The 20331-nt window shown below is 43.5% G+C and overlaps 1 protein-coding gene across 1 annotated transcript in view; it reads left to right on the forward strand.

Annotated features, from left to right (window-relative positions):
• Positions 1-20331, forward strand: part of PIBF1 (progesterone immunomodulatory binding factor 1) — a 104720-nt gene that overhangs the window by 31085 nt on the left and 53304 nt on the right. Inside the window, exon 9 of the mRNA XM_056861922.1 lies at positions 2715-2813. Coding sequence (XP_056717900.1) covers positions 2715-2813 — 99 coding nt within the window. The remainder of the gene's footprint in view (positions 1-2714; positions 2814-20331) is intronic.

Consider the following 20331-nt stretch of genomic DNA (forward strand, 5'->3'; position numbering starts at 1 on the left):
TCAATAATGACCCAGTGCTTGCACAGGGGACTACCTTTACCGTACCTTTCCAGGGGTAACCATATCCTCTATAGCAGGGGTTCTTAACCTGGGGGTCCATGGATAGATTTCAGGGGGTCCGTGAACTTGGATTGGGGTGGGGAGTGACATCTTTACTTTCACTAACCTTTCACTGAAATTTACAATAATTATATTTCAGTATAATTGGTCCCCTTTGCAATCCTACATCTTTCATGCATTTAAAAACATTATTCTGAGCACAGGGCCCTGCAGGCTGCCAAAGGGGTCCATGGCACAAAATAGGTTAAGAACCCGTGCTCTGTAGTGTTCTTGGGGCGTCTCGTAGATGTCTTTTGAGCCATCCACAAAGGGCCGCTTTCCATTACACAGGCAATAAACCTAAGTGCGGCCCGCGGCATGCTCACAGAGAGCTGTAGCGATTCCTGGCTCCCTGGGGGATTTCTGTATGATAGATTCCCCCCCCCCCCAATGTCTGTGTATCATGTTTGCACTTCATATTTCAGGTGCAAATTTAAAGCATCCTAGATGTACCGTTAAAAATATATTGCCTTTCAGGAGTCCGCTTAAACTGTGCCTCGAGTCGGTCGGCGTGTTGCGTAACGTCTAACCAAACTTCTAGTAGATACATTTGATTGTGTTTGATTATTGTTGCGCTGCATTAAAAAAAAACGCGCATCGGGCCTTTCACAGGGAAGAGAATACTCTTTCCCCGTTGCCTCCCACTCCCTGTTTTTGAAGTCTGGGGTTTTTGGGGTTTTTTTTACGACTGCTCGCTGCCCCTTTCCAGTCGCAGCTGCTCACTGGCTTTGCTTTTTGGCTTTCGTTTCTCCATTATTATTATTATTATTTGGCAGATGAACATCATCATTTGTTCAGTCGAGGAGAAGTAAAAACAGGGGATAGCAATCTATAATTTTTATATTAGCCGTAAAAGATTTCCCCTTGAGAAATGGAGAATTTGGTGGGGGTTTTTTTTTAAGGTTATGGACCATTTTAAAACAGCAAACTGATAGGAAACATGTGCTCATGGAACAATATTTTGAGGGCCAGTGCTACATTCCTATTTGGATTGTAGATAAGGGCAATGTTTTCCGTCCTCCGCAAGTGTTGGTTGGAAAGCGTTGCACTTCTGTTCTTTCGGAGGTGCCGGTTGGAGACTCAGCCGAGAGGCGTGGGTGGACTGAATACCGTAGGCTCACCTGTGGAACCCTGCAAGAGGGAATTGGGGAGGGGGCGTGGCTCAGTGGTAGAGCATCTGCTTGGCATGCAGAAGGTCCCAGGTTCAGTCCCAGGCATCTCCAGTTAAAGGGACTAGGCAAATAGGTGATGTGAAAGACCCTTCTCTGCCTGAGACCCTGGAGAACCGCTGCCGGTCAGAGTAGACAATACTGACTTTGATGGACCTCTAACAGAAAACTAATCTTTGTATTATCGGGCCTCAAATTAAGCCGGGGGAAGAATTTGTAAAGAAAATGCGCCTGTACAAAATGGTTGCATGCAAACACTTTTTGGTGTGAAAGTGGTGTTCTAGAGGAGTGGAACTTTTTAAATAACCTCCCCTCGCTTTGTTCCTGTTGGTTGGTATAATTTTGTTTCCCTCCCCAAAATTGTGGTAAATATTTCATGTGAATGCTGTCTGCCCTGATGCGGCACGCTACCTGTCACACAGGAAGCAGTAATCACATAAAATATCCTCAGTGGCAAACAGAAATTATTTTAGATAGGTAAGAAGAGAAGGAGTTGGTTTTTGTACCCCACTTTTCTCTACCGAAAGGAGCCTCAAAGTGGCTTACAGTTGCCTTCCCCACAACAGACACCTTGTGAGGTAGGTGGGGCTGAGAGAGTTCGGAGAGAACTGTGATTGGCCCAAGGTCACCCAGCAGGCTTCATGTGGAGGAGTGGGGAATCAAACCTGGTTCTCCAGATCAGAGTCCACCACTCTTAACCAGTACACCATATAAAATCAGTGCTGAGGCTCAGTCATTCAAACCCAGGCTTTATGTTTTTCCCCACACCGTGGTGTAGTAGTTAAGATATCTGATATCTGGATTGCGTGGGGGTTGGGGGGGTGGCCTTTAGAGACTGATTTTTTTTAATTACAACATTTTTCCGTTCAACATTCTAATAGATGTTTTAAGTTGAGTAATTGTAGGATAGCTTCTAAGCAAAAAATGCTCAAGAACACTTAATAGTGAAGCAAACATCTGCATTTTTTAAAGAGTTAGTAAGACTATCCCGTGTTCAGCCACTCAGTTAAGAAAGCTTAAGTGTGCTTAAGTTCTCTTAAGGGTGGGTGGCATTTTACACCCCGTCCCTCCTCCCACTTTAGTTCCAAATTTCAAGAGGTTCTCAGAGCTGCAGTGGGAAAAGGAAATGGCAAAAATCATCACTCCCTCTTTAAAAAACTTAAGGGCTCCTAATTTATTTAATTAATTTTTTTAAAAGAACTGTGTGGTTGGATGCAGGCCAGTAACTTTAGAAAGATACCAGATTATGGACTGAAAGTTTAAAGGACCCTTTTGTGGCGGAAGTAGAATGAAGCATGAAAATAAGTGTAAGCGTGTAACAAGATTGTATTACATTGGGAATGAATCACAAACTACGGTAATCTGTATTTTCTACCATGGCTTTCTTAAGAGTGTGAATTTAAGAATAAAACGAAAATTTCCTTTTCAAACACTTCTGTATTTCAGAAATTTGAGGGAAGCAAGAGATAATGCTGTGACTGAAAAAGAGAGAGCTGTGGCAAGTGAAAAAGATGCATTTGGGAAATACGAGCAGCTTTTGGAACAGTAAGTAGTTTCAACCTTTTCTCTTTTGCATATATTTCAGGCAGCTGATTAAAGAAAGCTGATACAAGCAACGATGAAGATTCTTTTGTATTAATATCCATTGACTGGTAGTAACAGTTGCTCAAAATTGCCTCTGCCCTTAGAATTTCAGTTTCTCCTTCATTCCTCTGTGTGTGTGTGTAAAGTGCTGTAAAGTTACAGCTGACTTATGGCGACCCCTTTTGGGGTTTTCATGGCAAGAGACTAACAGAGGTGGTTTGCCAGTGCCTTCTTCTGCACAGCAACCCTGGTATTCCTTGGTGGTCTCCCATCCAAATATTAACCAGGGCTGACCCTGCTTAGCTTCTGAGATCTGATGAGATCAGGCTAGCCTGGGCCATCCAGGTAAGGGCTCATTCCTCTCTAGGTTGTTGTATTCAGGATTCTGATAAGGCGTGAGAATCAGTGCAGATTATGATTGAAACCAAGAAACAGAAAAGCCAGTTGGGAAAATAAAAAAAGTTCCAAACCTTAACAATAATACAAACTAGAGATGAACTGGTGTGTATAAACACTGTAAAGTGGTGTGTGTGCCAGGGAGATGTCCAAATCTAAACTTCCCGACAAACCTATAAAGTTGCCTGAACCAAAATGCATTCGTTTTCTGTATCCGTGCCTTAAATTCATTCGTTGAATAGATATTTCCTTTGGCGCATCGTGCTGCACTTTAAAAGATACTCTGGAAAATCAGACCATTTTGTACTGCTTTGGACATTAATTTCTCTCCATAACAACCTTTGTTAGGTAGTTAGAAGAAGATGAAGAGTTGGTTCTTATACCCTGCTTTTCTCTACTATAAGGAGTCTCAAAGCGGTTTACAATCGCCTTCCCCTCCCCACAACAGACACAACAGGGGAGGGGCCGTGGCTCGGTGGTAGAGCATCTACTTGACAAGCAGAAGGTCCCAGGTTCAATCACCGGCATCTCCAGTTGAAAGGGCCAGGCAAGTAGGTGATGTGAAAGACCTCTGCCTGAGAGCCGCTTCCGGTCTGAGTAGACAATACTGACTTTGATGGACCAAGGGTCTGATTCAGTTTAAGGCAGCTTCATGTGTTTGTGTGACACCTTGTGAGGTAGGCGGGGGGCTGAGAGAGTTTGGAGAGATTCGGCATCCCAGAGTGGCCATTCAGAGGGACAGTCTTATGTTCATCTCCACTTTTGCTGACTCCGTTATCCCAAGATCCTCTCTGAACCGTGGAGCACAATGTGGTGTAGTGGTTAAGAACGGTGGTTTGGAGCGGTGGACTGATCTGGAGAACCGGGTTTGTTTCCCCACTCCACACGAAGCCAGCTGGGTGACCTTGGGCAAGTTACAGCTCTGTTAGAGCTCTCTCAGGGCGTCTGTTGTGGGGCGGGGAAGGTGATTGTAAGCCAGTTTGAGTCTCTGTTAAGTGGAGAGAAAGTCGGCATATAAAAACCAACTCTTCTTCTTCTTCTCACCAAGATGGGGAAAAGGTACTGGGGAGTTGTGGTAGTTACGGCTGTCTCCCTAATCACATAGTTCATCTGCTGCATAGTCTTTGAAGTAGTGGAGAGAGAGAAAAATGTCCTTGCAAAGTTGTTCACCATTTTGGCCTGTTAGATGCAGATAGGAAGGGGGGGAGAGAGAGGCCGGGGGTGGGGAAGGCTTTAAAAGAAAGTATGTCACCCTGGACCAATATAGTAGGCAGGGCATACGTTCAGTTGAATAAACATTTATTATCAGACAGCGAAGATGGGCTGGTGGGGAATGATTATGCAGACAAAAAACTATGTTGTGCATACTAGCCCCTTGATACCAGCATTGGTATGCTCTGAAACATATTTGTTTATACGAAGTGTTTGGAATGCTACCTAGCCTGAATGGCAGTTAAGAAATGCCTCTGGCAAATCTTGTGATGAAGAGTGTAACTAACACCCAATTTTCAAGTCAAGTGCAATGATTACATCTTTATTCTCAGTGGTGCCTGGTAACTTACATTGCTATCCTTAGGAAAGCACTGACAAAAAGTAATACCATGTCTCAAACAGCAGTTCTTTTGCCAATGGTAAATAAAAATATGGGTGTAAAAACTGGACAATGAAGAAAGCTGATAGGAAGAAAGTAGATTCCTTTGAAATGTGGAGAGTGTTATGGATACCCATGGACTGCCAAAAAAAAACAAACCAGTGGGTTATAGATCAAATCACTCCTAAACTGACCCTAGAAGCTAAAATGACTAAACTGAGGCTGTCGTATTTTGGTCACTGGAAAAGACAGTCATGCTAGGAAAAAGTTGAGGGCAGCAGGAAAAGAGGAAGACCCAACAAGAGATAGATGGACTCAATAAAGGAAGCCACAGCCCTCAATTTGCAAGATTTGAGCAAGGCTGTCAAAGATAGGATATTTTGGAGGGCATTGATTCATAGGGTCGCCATGAGTCGGAAGCGACTTGACAGCACTTAACACACACACACACACTCAAATAACGTTTTCAGTCCTGTAGTCCAATTTTTTTCTATGTGTGGCTCAGCTAATAGTTCGCATCAGTCTGAAAAGCTGTCTACTAATACTTAAGGAATTTCAGTAATTACTTTCAAAAGTGAATCTTAAGTGAAATGAAAATAGTACCCCAAAGATATACTGTGATCCCTTATGCCATTGCTGTCGATACAGTGGGTGAATCTAGATTTTAACTCATCTACTAGGATGACCAACCTTATGTATCCCTTTGCGGTGGGCACCCTGTTCTCTAGACAAGGAGCTGAAATGTCGCACACATTGCCTCTTAAGTGGGTGATCAGGCTCTATAGTAAAGTTGTCACTAACTAGCAGAGGTACAGAATCAGTTGTTAAAGGATACGATACCCATCTTCAAGTACTTGGAGGGCTGTCATATAGAGGATGGCGCCAAGTTGTTTTCTGTTGCCCCAGAAGGTCGGACCAGAACCAATGGGTTGAAATTAAATCAAAAGAGTTTCTGTCTAGACATTAGGTGGAATTTTGTAATAGTTAGAGCAGTTCCTCAGTGGAACAGGCTTCCTCGGGAGGTGGTGGGCTCTCCTTCCCTGGAGGTTTTTAAGCAGAGGCTAGATGGCCATCTGTCAGCAATGCTGATTCTATTACCTTAAGCAGATGATGAGAGGGAGGACATCTTGGACATTTTCTGGGCATGGAGTAGGGGTCACTGTGGGTCATGAAAAGCTATGGCTGGTTTTAAAGGAAATGGGTGCGCCACAACAACTGATTGTTTTGATGTGCAACCTATTCTCTGGACAAGAGGTTATTGTTAGGGCAGAATATGGAAAAACAGGTTTCACATGTATTTTATCTCCCTATCTCTTGAATCTATATTGAGAACATAACATAAGTATGGCTGGATTAGATTTAGATGAAGGTGCAATGAAAATCAAGATCATTCATACCATAATATTCCCTGTTACTATGTATGGGTGTGAAAGTTGAACAATGAAGAAAGCTGACAGGAAGAAAGTTTGAAATGTGGTGTTGGAGGAGAGTTTTACGGATACTGTGGACCGCCAAAATGACAAATAAGAGGGTTCTAGATCAAATCAAGCCTGAACTGTTCCTAGAAGCGAAAATCACTAAACTGAGGCTATTGTACTTTGGTCACATTATGAGAAGACAACAGTCACAGGAAAAGATAATGATGCTAGGAAAAGTTGAAGTCAGCAGGAAAAGAGGAAGACCCAACACGAGATGGATTGACTAAGGTAGCCACGACCCTACGTTTGCGAGGCTGTTAACGATAGGACGTTTTGGAGGACATTGATTCATAGGGTAGCCATAAGTTGGAGACAACTTGACGGCACTTAGGACACCCAGAGAGTATTTGCCTTTACATGCAGAAGGTCCCTGGCTCAGTCTCTGGCATTTCCTCCAGTTAAAAGGATTGGGAAATAGGTGAAATGAAACACCTTTGCCTGGCACCCTGGAGAGCCACTGCCAGTCATAGTAGACAAGATCACCGGTGTAAAACCAGTGTTTTGGCTCTGTATAAGGCAGCTTTGTGTGTTCACGTAGACCTGTGAGCACATGATGTTTCTAGAGAGTCGCAGTGTGACTGACAGGTTGCAGAGAATCAACAAGCCTTCTGACTGTTATGCTGTCTTGCTCATCCACATGGGAATGAATGAAACTGTGGTCACAGGAAGAAAGTTGAGGTACTTCAGGTAGGGTTCTCATCTGTTCTTCCTTTAAGACAGGGGTCCTCAACCTTTTTCAGCCTGCAGGCGCCTTTGGAATTCTGACACAGGTTGATGGACACAACCACAAAATGGCTGCTGCAGAAGGCGGAGCCCACAGCAAAATGTCAGGGAGCAAGTTTATGCATAACCCTAGCAGTAACTCTTCAACATTGTTGGCAAAGGCTGTGCTTATCAGGATGCTTTTAAAAATCATTATATCATTTAAAAAATGTTGTCTTGCGTATTCACAGCATACCTATAGTCACACAGTGAACATCCTTGTGCTGTGGTGAAGATTTTTTTTTTTAAAAAAAATTGCACAGCCAGTTAGAAGCCCTGCTAGGTTATTTATTCATTTGTTATTTCAACTTACTACACCGCTCTCCTTGGCCAAGAAGGGGCTCAGAGCGGCTTACAGGAATAAGTAACCCATTATATCAGTAAAACCATTAAAACAACATTTAAAATAGCCCTATAAAAAGTCATATGAAACAATATCCTAATTTACCTAAGGCGCCACTAGCGTGTAAAACATAAAACTACATCTAGGCGAGCAAATGGAATAAGTCCCAGATTGATATAGGGAGGGATATAACTGCAGCTGGGGGTTAGGGAGGACAGCATTTATATATAGGGAACCGTAGCTGGCCTCAACCCCGCCCATTTTCTGAAAACACTTGGCAGGTGCCATGGCATCCACAGGCACCATCCTGGGTCCCCTAAGAGGTAGAGGACCCCAGAAAGTGAATAAGAGTATGATAGGCTAAGGAGATAGAATCTTAGAGCTGGAAGGGACCACCAGGGTCATCAAGTCCAACCCCCTGCACAATGCAGGAAATTCACAACTACCTCTTCCACACTCCTAGTGACCAGAAGATGGCCAAGATGGTATTGTCGAAAGGGAGACTACAGCCTGAGAGCCAGCGTGGTATAGTGGTTTGGAGCGGTGGAGTCTGATCTGGAGAACCGGGTTTGATTCCCCACTCCTACACATAAGTGGCGGAGGCTAATCTGGTGAACTGGATTTGTTTCCCCACTCCTACACATGAAGCCAACTGGGTGACCTTGGGCAAGTTACAGCTCTGTTAGAGATCTCTCAGCCTCACCTACTTCACAGGGTGTCTGTTGGGAGGGAAAGGGCAGATGATTGTAAGCCGGTTTGAGTCTCCCTTAAGTGGTAGAAAAAGTCGGCATACTAAAAGCCAACTCTTCTTCTTCTACTGGCGATGGATGGGCTGCTTCTCATAAGGACTGGAAATAATGTGTTTGGAAGCCCGATGAAAACTGAATCCTGTGGAGAATGAAGAAGAAGAGTTGGTTTTTATATGCCAACTTTCTTTACCATTTAAGGAAGAATCAACCCGGTTTACAATCACCTTCCCTTCCCCTCCCTACAACAGACACCCTGTGAGGTAGGTGGAGCTGAGAGAGCTGTGATGATCCCAAGGTCACCCAGCTAGCTTCATGTGTAGGAGTGGGGAATCAAACCGGTTCTCTAGATTAAAGTCCACCACTCCAAACCACCACACCACGCTGGCTACTAAAGGCCAGGTACTTGGGTGATTCTGGGGGAGTTGCTCAGGTGCTTAAAGAAAGTGACAGAAAAAGTCTGGGAGCATAATATTTGACTCTGATACCAGCAAGGATACTAGAACAAACTATAAAGAGGTCAGACTGAAAGCATCTTGAAAACAAAGCAGCGATTACTGGATGTCTGCTGGGATTTGTTACAAATAAATCTCGCCGGACTAATCTTATCATAGGTTTTGCATGGGTTTAATAGCATTGTGGATCGTGGAATGCTCTTGATTTCAGCAATGCGTAAGCAAAATGCATATTTCTCTGCTGATTACATTTTAAAGATGGCTTGGGTCATGCTGAAAACTCATGCTGGTAAAAGGATTTCCATCAGCAGAGCATGACTTTCTCTTCTCCCCCTCCCAGCAATCTCCTCTGAAATGTTGCTCTTGTGGGGACAAGGGGACCACAGGAACAGCGTGAAGGAGTTGGGGGGCTACAATGGGAGGGGGGGCGAATCAGCAAAATAGCTCCCTTCCATCAGCCCAGACATCAAGTGGGATCCAACCCAATGAACGTTATGCTCAAGCAGTAAAATAAGTTTGAGCTCGGGAAGAAATAAAATATTGCATAAATTTCATTTTTCCCTGTGGCTTCCAAAATTCCATAAATGGTGCCTCTCTAATCTGGTCCCACCCTGTAATGATTATTTACTTCTGAAATGTTTATTAGTTAATAGTTCAGTCTTTTTGTAAGTTAAATGTGTTTGGTTATATTCCTAAAGTTGGGGTCCTAGAGATAAAAAGAGGAAAAAGTAAAGAAGAGAGGTGGCAAAGTGTGTTCCGATTGGTTGTGGAGAGAGACTTCTGTTTGGATGAGAAAGAAAAAGAGGAGAAAGTTTGAGAGGGTTTCTTGGAAAGGGTTTGGAGAGAAAGGTTTAGAGAAAAAGTCTGAGGATGGTGTGTGTTTGGTAGAAAAATATACAATGTGTGAGAGTTCCTGTGTGGAATATAAGGGTAACGGTAGTGACCCATGGGGTGACGTCACATCCTGACGTTTACTAGGCAGACTGCGTGTTACAGGGTGGTTTGCCATCGCCTTCCCCAGTCATCTTCCCTTTACCCCCAGCAAGCTGGGTACTCATTTTACCGACCTCAGAAGGATGGAAGGCTGAGTCAACCTTGGACCGGCTACCTGAAACAGACTCCCATCGGGATCGAACTCAGGTCAGTACTGCAGCTCACCACTCTGTGCCACGGGGCTCCTGTGTTGGAATATAGCAGAGTATGTGTCCCACTGAGAGTGGGGCTCATACAAATGCACAAAAACAATCCTAAAATGTCTGTGTGGATTGTGGTGTGAGGGTGTGTTGTGAGTGAAAAGCAGATTTCTGAGTGGATTGGCTAGCTTATGCCTCACCTCCTACCCTAGGCACGGTTTAGTTGAAATATTTGGCAACAACATTAACTGGAACTTTAGAACGGTACCTGACTGAAAACACCCAGCGTGCTGTGAATAGTGGAAAGTGCCATCAAATCACAGCTGACTTATGGAGACCCCGGAGGGTTTTCATGGTTCAGAGGTGGTCGCGTGCCTCTGCGTTGCCCCAGAGAGTTCTGAGACAACTGTGACTAGCCCAAGGTCACCCAGCAGGATTCATGTGGAGGAGCAGGGAATCGAACCCCATTCTCCAGATTAGAGTCTACTGCTCTTAACCACTACGCCACCCTGGCCAGCATACTGTACAAGGGGAAAAGGAGAAATACAGCACTCATTTTTTTTTAGTTCAAAGACGCCTATTTATTTTAGAAAGGGATATTCAGTGTCATCCCTCTAACCCCACCTACACCCTGACTGGTCTGTCACACTACTATAGGGATGCCAGCCTCCAGGTGGGACTTGGAGAACCCCCTGGAATTACAGCTCATCTCCAGACTATAGACATCAGTTCCCCTGGAAAAAATGGATGCTTTAGAGGGTGGGTTGTATGGCATTGTATCCCACTGAGGTCCCTGTCCTCCTCAGGTTCCACCCCTAAATCTCCAGGAGTTCCCTGACCTGGATCTGAATGTCCCTTTCTAACTCCTCTAAAGTCAAAAGGGCTACGCTCTCCTCTTAGAAATTTGAGGAGATGCTTCAGATATTCTCCCCACCCCCAGCTTTTAATAATATATTTGCATCGCTGCTGGCTGTCGTTAGTTTTTGCTGCTACATAGAATCATAGGACCACCAGGGTCATCTAGTCCAACCCCCTGCACAATGCAGAAAATGCACAACTACCTCCCCCACACACCCCCAGTGACCCCTACTCCATGCCCAGAAGATGGCCAAGATGCCCTCCCTCTAATGATCTGCCTAAGGTCATAGAATCAGCATTGCTGACAGATGGCCATCTAGCCTCTGCTTTAAAACCTCCAGGGAAGGAGACCTCACCACCTCCCGAGGAAGCCTGTTCCACTGAGGAACCGCTCTAGCTGTTAGAAAGTTCTTCCTAATGTTTAGACGGAAACTTTAGATTTAATTTCAAACAGTATGGTTTGTTTTAAAACTGCTTTGTTATTTCTCTGGCTTTCTATTATTATCTGATGTATATTTAGCATGGCTGGTTCTTGTTTTGTTAAATTCGTATGGTTCTGGTTTTGCTTCATATTCTAGATGACAAGCCACCTCGATAATCATTAGGTTGTGAGCTCAGTGTAAAAACGTTTTGAAATATCCACAGAGTGTTCCCCATTTAAAGATTTCAGGGTAATTGAACTTGTCAAAAGTCTGTAGGGGACTGTGTGCATGTGTTAGATTTTTCACATAGATGGTTCATCAACCTCAGAATTCAAAGTTTGAGGTCGTAAAAGGCCCCCCCTAAGTGGGAAAGGCAGGCTATAAATAAAGTAATTGAATAAGTACGTCCCTCTGAACCAGAATGGTAATTCTTGTTCAAACACTAGTCATCGAACAGCAGCTGTGACCAGTGTGAGCAAGACTTAGGGACAGAGGGAAAGAAAGAGAGATCACTGAGCCAACGTGGTTGAGAGTGGTGGTTTGGAGCATGGACTCTGATCTGGAGAACCGGGTTTGATTCCCCACTCCTCCACAGGAGTGGCGGACACTAATCTGGTGAACCAGGTTGGTTTCCCCACTCCTGCACATGAAGCCAGCTGGGTGACCTTGGGCTAGTCATAGCTCTCTTAGAGCTCTCTCAGCCTCACCTACCTCAGAAGAAGAAGAGTTGGTTTTTATATGCCCGCTTTCTCTACCACTTAAGGAAGACTCAAACCGGCTTACAATCATCTTCCCTTCCCCTCCCCACAACAGATACCCTGTGAGGTAGGTGGGGCTGAGAGAGTGTGATTAGCCCAAGGTCACCCAGCTGGCTTCATTTGATAGAGAGATCTGTCATATTGAGTGGCTAGCTATAAGCAATCGCGCAGGAGAGACAAAAGGCATTCCTAATCTCATATAACGTTTGTGGACTGTGGATCAGTTACTCTTCTGAAGGGAAAAAAAAGCACGGTCAGCATTTGAAATGTTCTATTTTAGTTTTTAAATGTCTATTTTTGCGCACACAGTTGGGCATTTCAATAGCTGTTAAACTTTATGACTTCAAACAGAGCCACACAAACTCTTTTTGCCCATCTGGAAGGGAGCCGAGACGATGGCCCCCAGATAGCAGGTTGCAAGTCCTGTGATGTGAGATCTTGCGGGACCGATGAGTGTCCCATGATTTTGAAGTGACTAAATTAGAAGGCAGTTACACCGTTTAAAATAGCATCATGGCATTATACGTCTGTTAACTTTAACTTCTGCAAAAAAATTAATGTGTTTGAAGAGAAGGCTGCTGGTGTTCAGTTTACTTTTGTTGATTTTGAATCGCTTAGGAAATCTTGGTGAATAAAATAAGCCCCCCCCCCCCCAAAAAAAAGTTTTGGACCTCAATGTTGATGATACAAATCTATTTTAAGGATAAAAACGATTTCATGTTGTAAATGTTCCAGTTTTATTAAATATTTTTCCACATTTCTCTTTAAAAATGGGTATTGTTTGTTGCTCTGAAAGGTTCCCTCTGTTTCCTGTGAGATTTGTGTGGTAAGTACGGTAGTAAATAAAAATGGGTTGTTTCTTGCCCCTTAAACTTCTACAGCTGTGAATCCCGGTAACTTCCATTCATGGGCGATTGTTTGCTACTGGTATTTTATGTCTCTTTTTTAATAAAGGAAAAGAAATAAAGCTTTATCAATATGTGGCGCAGAGGGGTAAGCTGCAGTACTGCAGTCCAAGCTCTGTTCACGACCTGAGTTCAATCCCAATGGAAGTTGGTTTCAGGTAGCCGGCTCAAGGTTGACTCAGCCTTCCATCCTTCCGAGGTTGGTAAAATGAGGACCCAGCTTGCTGGGGATAAAGGGAAGATGACTGGGGCAGGCACTGGCAAACCACCCCATAAACAAAGTCTGCCTAGAAAACCTTGGGATGTGACGTCACCCCATGGGTCAGGAATGACCCGGTGCTTGCACAGGGGACCTTTACTTTAACAGACTTTCACTGAGGTGCTATACACTCATTTCAAAGAAAATTTCATTGACTTCAGTTGTGTTTACTTACAAATAAGTATAAGTTGTTGACACTAGCTGAAGTTATCCATATTGTTTGAGCTCTTTATGTTGCTAACTTCACACCATTCTTTTATTGCGTATTAGCCATGTTCTAACTGTGTAGTTTCCTGGGAGTGTCATGTTTCGGTCACTTATGAGAGAGTTCCAGCTGATTTTTGTAGTGCCCCATTCCTTAACTTATATTTTTATTTAAAGCATTTATATCCTGATTTCTCTCCATAGTCTCAAGGTGGGTAAGAATATAGCGACCAATTGCAAAAATCTTGATCTTGTCCCTTGACCAGGGCCAGACCTTAATGGTGTTTTAAGCTGCTGTTTTTCACAGTCCTTGAAAAGGTTTTTAAAAACTATGGCCTTTTATGCATGGGTTGTTTCCGACGCAGTCACCCTCCGCCTACTTTGGGGCTTCGTTTTCATTATGCATGTTTTATCCAACCTTTAGAAGTCACTTCACTCTCTCCTCACGTTTCCCCCACCTTTTTTGGATTCTGTTTTACCCCGAGGTCAACGTCTGCATCAAGCCCAAATTGATTGCTACTCCAGAGCATAGTTTTAGTTCGGGTTTGTCTCCCCACGCCCACATTCTCACTTCTCCCTCCCAATTGCCTTTCCCCTTCCTCGAAACCCTCCCCTTGAAACCCCAATTTTTGTGTTTTTGCAAGAGTAGGCCTATTGTTAAAACCCTGGAATAATCACTAACGACCCACGAAACTGCTTATTTCTCCATTGAACTTGTCCTCTTCATACACCTCCCTGCTCATTTTTCCTTTTTTTTTCCATTTGCGAGCACAAGATTAGCGATAGAACTCTGAATAGCACAAATGACCATGCTAGCTTTCTCATGTCCCCTGCGTTGAGATGTTATTACAGCCTTCGGTGGGAGTGGGGGAAGCTTTCGAGAAAGCAAGCAAAGAGTGGAGCTGACGAAGGGAACAAGGAGAGAGGAAAGGGAGAAAGTTCTTTCCAGAACTTGCTGAAGATCGTACATCTGCCGGGACTATGGCCATCAGGACTAGCATTGACATGACACTACCGCTGCAGTGTCGATACTACATCAGTAACCGATTGTGCTGACACTTCCAGTTCCATGCCTGGCTGTGTACCAGCTCGGTACAGACTCTGTTTGCAGCATCCACTTCCCAGTCTATGGTGCAACGAAACACTATCTCAACTTTTCACTGTTCCATCATTTGCTTTGACCTCACTAACACAGAAGAAGAAGAGCTGGTTTCTGTACCCTGCTTTTCTCTACCTTTAAGGAGTCTCAGAGCGGCTCAAAATCGCCTTCCCCTCTCCACAACAGATATCTTGTGAGGTAGGTAGGTCTGAGAGATTTCTGAGAGACTGTGACTAGCCCAAGGTCACCCAGCTGGCTTCACGTGGAGGAGTGGGGAAACCAACCCGGGTCTCCAGATTAGAATCCACCACTCATGTGGAGGAGTGGGGAAACTAACCCAGTTCTCTAGGTTAGAGTCTGCTGCTCATGTGGAGGAGTGGGGAAACCAACCCGGTTCACCAGATTATAGTCCACTGCTCATGTGGAGGAGGGGAGAATCAAACCCGGTTCTCCAGGTTAGAGTCTGCTGCTTATGTGGAGGAATGGGGAATCAAACCCGGTTCTTCAGATTAGAGTCTACCGCTCTTAACCACCACACGATGCTGGCACCATAGGCACTTTCTATACAGCCAAAGTTACTTCAAGATATGATGATGACCAAAGGCTTCAGTCTCAAATGTCCATCCAATGGCAAGAGGGTCCGTATCAGCCCATCTCTGATTCAAGGTCACTGGGTTCAAAATATTTGCAGTTCTTCACTGAACTTTCACAGTACCATGTAATTGGTGACAGACCTTGGGTCTTGAGCCTCTGCCACACGTGGGACCACAAATAAAGACCACTAAGTAGAAAACATGTTTTTTTTTTCATTTCTGAAGTGGAAACTTTGGCAAGACGGTAATGACATCCTCCATCTGCGAATAAAAAAAAACCCCATCAGCAAAAAGGCATATTTTCCAGAATTATTTTAAATTTGATATTTACTGGAACGGAAGTTTCGAGAATTACTGTCAATGAAGTGTGAGTACGTTTCTCCCACTTGTAAATGAGCTCTTATTTCCTCCGGTACAGATTCTTCTGCCGCAGTGACTCATGTTGTGCATGTTTTCACTTAACTCCTGAAACATTTTAAACCTTGGCAGTGATGTGTGGATGTTGTATCCTGATTTAGAAGCTTAGCAAATTTATGAATTGCAGCAGTAACTGACATTTATTGCTGTTAAAAGCCCCTAGTTTATAAATAAGGGTTATAAGAATATTAAAAGGATTGTGTTTCGTTTTTCCAAGTGTTGTATGTGCTCGAGAATATAGTGTTGACAGTGTTTTATGATCTGTGACCACTGGGTACTGTTAATTTGCAGATAAGAAATAGTAGTGGTTTTTTCCAATGACATGCTAGATAATTGCTCTTGAACAATAGCAAATTATTGATAGAGGTAATGTAAAAGGGAAGCTCGTGAGTATAGGAAGTATTTTTTGTATGGTCAAAGTCATTTAGAGAGGAGCTAGCGAGGGACTGACTTAGTTCTGAGGCAAGTTTACAAGTCTGTTGAATGTTTCTTCTCTTCCCTTCCAAAGTTCAGTGCAGTTTACAACTGCACACAATAAACTGGAGACAGTAAAATCCAAATTGCACAGCAAACAAACACAAAGACCAAAGAAATGAGCCTGCAATACAGAACTAAGAAATCAGACCATGATGTGTCTTAGACTCATAGAGCTGGAAGGGCCCGTAGAGGCCATCTAGTCCAACCCCCTGCTCAGTGCAGCATCAGCCTAGAGCATCCCTGACAAGTGCTTGTCCAGCCTCTGCTTAAAAAGTGCCAGTGATGGGGAGCTCACCACCTCCCTAGGTAGACCATTCCACTGTTGAACTACTCTTAACTGTTAAAAAACTTTTTTCCTAATACCCAGCCTGTACTTCTCTGCCTGCAATTTAAGCCCATTATTGCGAGTCCTGTCCTCTGCTGCCAACAGGGACAGCTCCCTTCCCTCCTCTAAGTGACAATCCTTCAAATACTTAAAGAGAGCAATCCTGTCCCCCGTCAACCTCCTCTTGTCCAGACTGAACATTCCCAACTCGCTCAGCCTTTCCTCATAGGGCTTGGTCTCGATTTGATTTACATCACATCCACCTGGGTAGAGATGGCACAGTTCAAGGTGCTGGCTGTTACCTTTCAAGCCCTTCATGGCCTGGGACTTGCATATCTAATGGACCACCGTTTGATACATGAGCCTATTGGCCAACAGAGGTCACAAGGAGCCTCTCTTTTAGCAGTTCCCCCTTTGGGAGGTCCCCTCAATCACAGCCCCTGCGGGCTCCTTTTCAATGGCTGTGCCCATTCACTGTGATAGCCAGTGGGGACATCCCTTTCCCCTTATCCCTCTTTTTAAATAAATACTTAGAATTCACAGGCTCTATTATACTTAATGTATAAATATGAAAAACCTGACATGAACACATGAAGCTGCTTTATACTGAATCAGACCCTTGGTCCATCACAGTCAGTACTGTCTACTCAGACCAGCAGCGGCTCTCCAGGGTCTCAGGCAGAGGTCTTTCACATCACCTACTCGCCTTGTCCCTTTAACGAGATGCCGGAGATTGAACCTGGGACCTTCTGCATGCCAAGCATATGCTCATAGTATTCAATAGATGTTGGGCTTGTTTAATGCAAGAAACTCTTAAATCAATTCCAGAACAGTTTTAGACCATCCAACTTGGTATCATATCTCCCTGGCAAACCAGTTCTTTAAAAAAAAAATTCAAAACGCCCAAAGAAAAGTTTAGTCCAATAACACAGCCTTACTATCTTCCTGGAAAACTGGTAGAGGCAGTCTCTGGGGGCCTTTACCAAGGGTTAGGAAGGGCAACAGTAGAAAAAAGGTCTCAAGCGAGTGACTGCCATCCTTATAGACTGCCCCAGGGACAATGTGAGAAGAAATTGCAATGCTGCGCAGAATGGGTAACATGTTAATACAGGGAGAGGTGGGCCTCAGGCAATGGCGGACTTTAAATATTAAAAACTTTACAATTCTTCCTCAAATAAATTTAGCCACCAATATAGATGCTTTAATATTGGCCTAAGCGGCGCTCAGAAATTGGTCGTAGTCAACATGTGATCCATTGCGTTTTGACCCAACTGAAGTTTCCAAGTTGTTTTCAAGGGCAGAGCCAAGCAATTTCAAGGGCAGAGCCAAGCAATGTGTGTTACTGCAGAAGTATAGATCTAAGTGATCAGATCTGCGAAGCCCAAAAGGGATGGAACTTTATGAATAAAAAGGTTAGCGAGTGCTTCTAGCAAGTGCTCCAAACTGCTTCTCCACCAACATGGCTGTATGTCCAGGTGCACCCCGGATTTGTCCTGTTATGGGTTTTCCAAGAAAAATGGGCAGGGCTTAAAAACTGTTTCTTCAACCTCAGTAAAAACCCAGTGACTGAACATAAGAAAAGCCATGCTGGATCAGACCAAGGCCATCCAGGTGCCTCTAGGAAGCCCACAAACAACACGACTGTAGCAGCATTATCCTGCCTGTGTTCCACAGCACCTAATATAATAGCCATGCTCCTCTGATCCTGGAGAGAATAGGTATGCGTCATAACTAGTATTCATTTTGATTAATTGCCATGGGTAGCCCTATCTTCCATGAACATGTCTACTCCCCTCTTAAAGCCTTCCAAGTTGGCAGCCATCACCACATCTTGGGGCATGGAGTTCCACAATTTAACTATGCATTGTGTGAAGAAATACTTCCTTTTGTCTGTTTTAAATTTCTCACCCTTCAGCTATAGCAGATGACCTCATGTTCTAGTATTACAAGAGAGGGAAAAAAGATTCTCCCTGTCCACTCTCTCCACACGAGACATAATTTTATAGACCTCTATCAGGAGAAATGGAGTTGCTTTAATAATGAAGCGAGACGAAGCACTGGCAGTCAGGAGTTATAATGCAAAGTCTGACCGAATTATATCAGTCAGATTTCAGGCAAAGCCTATCAACATATAACCATCATTCAGGTTTATGCCCCAACTACAGAGGAACAAATTGAGGAACAAATTGAAAGCTTTTATGTAAGTGTCCTGGAAGAAATGGATCACACACCTAAACAAGATGTGCTGATATTCATAGGTGACTGAAACGCAAATGCATTAAAGCAGAATCAAATATTGTTGGCAGTTTTGGGCTAGGAGCACGAAATGAAGCAGGAGAGCAACTGATAGAGTTCTGTGAAGACAACAATTTGTTCATTGCAAACACATGTTTCAGGCAACCAAACACACGATTGTAAACATGGATATCTTTGGCGACCAGTATAGAAATCAAATAGATTACATAATTGGAAGCAGAAGATGGAGAAGCTCTATTCTCTGCTAAAACAAGACCAGGAGCCAACTGTGGTACATACCATGAATTGTTACTATCGAAAATTAGAATGAAGCTGAAGAAAAACACCAGAACATTCATAGTGCCAAAATACAATCTAAGCAACATTCCTGAAGAGTTTGTGTGTGTGTGTTAAGTGCCGTCAAGTCGCTTCCGACTCATGGCGACCCTATGAATGAAAGTCCTCCAAAATGTCCTATCTTTGACAGCCCTGCTCAGATCTTGCAAATTGAAGGCCGTGGCTTCCTTTATTGAGTCAATCCATCTCTTGTTGGGTCTTCCTCTTTTCCTGCTGCCCTCAACTTTTCCTAGCATGCCTGTCTTTTCCAGTGACTCTTGTCGTCTCATGACGTGACCAAAATACGACAGCCTCCGTTTAGTCATTTTAGCTTCTAGGGTCAGTTCAGGCTTGATTTGATCTATAACCCACTGATTTGTTTTTTTGGCAGTCCACAGAATCCGTAACACACTCCTCCAACACCACATTTCAAAGGAAACTATTTTCTTCCTATCAGCTTTCTTCACTGTCCAGCTTTCACACCCATACATAGTAATAGGGAATACGATGGCATGAATTAATCTAGTCTTGGTGGCCAGTGACACATCCTTACACTTCAAAATCTTTTCTAGCTCCTTCATGGCTGCCCTTCCCAGTCTCAGTCTCCTTCTGATTTCTTGGCTGCAGACTCCCTTTTGGTTGATGGTGGAGCGAAGGAATAGAAAGTCTTGAACAATTTCAATTTCCTCATTGTCAACCTTAAAGTTGTGTAATTCCCCTGTAGTCATTACTTTTGTTTTCTTGATGTTCAGCTGTAGTCCTGCTTTGGCACTTTCTCTTTTAACTTTTAGCAGTAGTCGTTTCAAATCTTCACTATTTTCTGCCAATAATGTAGTGTCATCAGCATATCTCAAATTATTAATGTTCCTCCCTCCAATTTTCACCCCACCTTCATCTAAATCTAATCCAGCTTTCCTAATTATATGTTCTGCATATAGATTGAAGAGATAGGGAGATAAAATACATCCTTGTCTGACACCTTTGCCAATTGGAAACCATTCCGTTTCTCCATATTCTGTTTTAACTGTGGCCTCTTGTCCAGAGTACAGGTTTAGAGACCATGTAAAGAACAGATTTGCATTACTAAGTTCAAGTGAATGAAAACCAGAAGAACTGTGGGTTGAAACTAGAGATATTATAAAGAAAGAATGCACTAAAGAAATGAAAAGCCTTGATGGATGTCTGAGGAAACTCTTAAAATTGCTAAAGATAGATGACAAGCAAAAGTAAAATGGAATCAAAAGTCTAAATGGCAGCGTTCCAGTGACTCATACATAAACACAAAGAGAACTATTATAGTAGCCAATGGAAAGAAATAACCAGTGTAAAGAAGAGAACAACAAAAAAGGAAGAACGTGATCTGTTCCACAAGATCCAAAAAGTCAAAGGTAAATTTAAAGCACAGTTAGCCATGCTGAAAGATCAACATGGAAATATATTAACTGAACAGGGCAAAATAAAGAAAAGGTGGGAACTTTACTTGTATGAGAAATTAATGCAATGATCTGATCACTGCGGTAATCTTTGATGTCTCCTTTTTGGGGAATTGGAATGTAAATTGACCGTTTCCATTCCCCTCCCCACAGCAGACATCCTATGACTAGCCCAAGGTCACCCAGCTGACTTCATGTGTAGGAGTGGGGAAACAAATCCAGTTCACCAGATTAGCCTCCGCCACTCATGTGGA

Source organism: Euleptes europaea, chromosome 16 (genome assembly GCF_029931775.1).
Source record: "Euleptes europaea isolate rEulEur1 chromosome 16, rEulEur1.hap1, whole genome shotgun sequence".
Classification (NCBI taxonomy): domain Eukaryota; kingdom Metazoa; phylum Chordata; class Lepidosauria; order Squamata; family Sphaerodactylidae; genus Euleptes; species Euleptes europaea.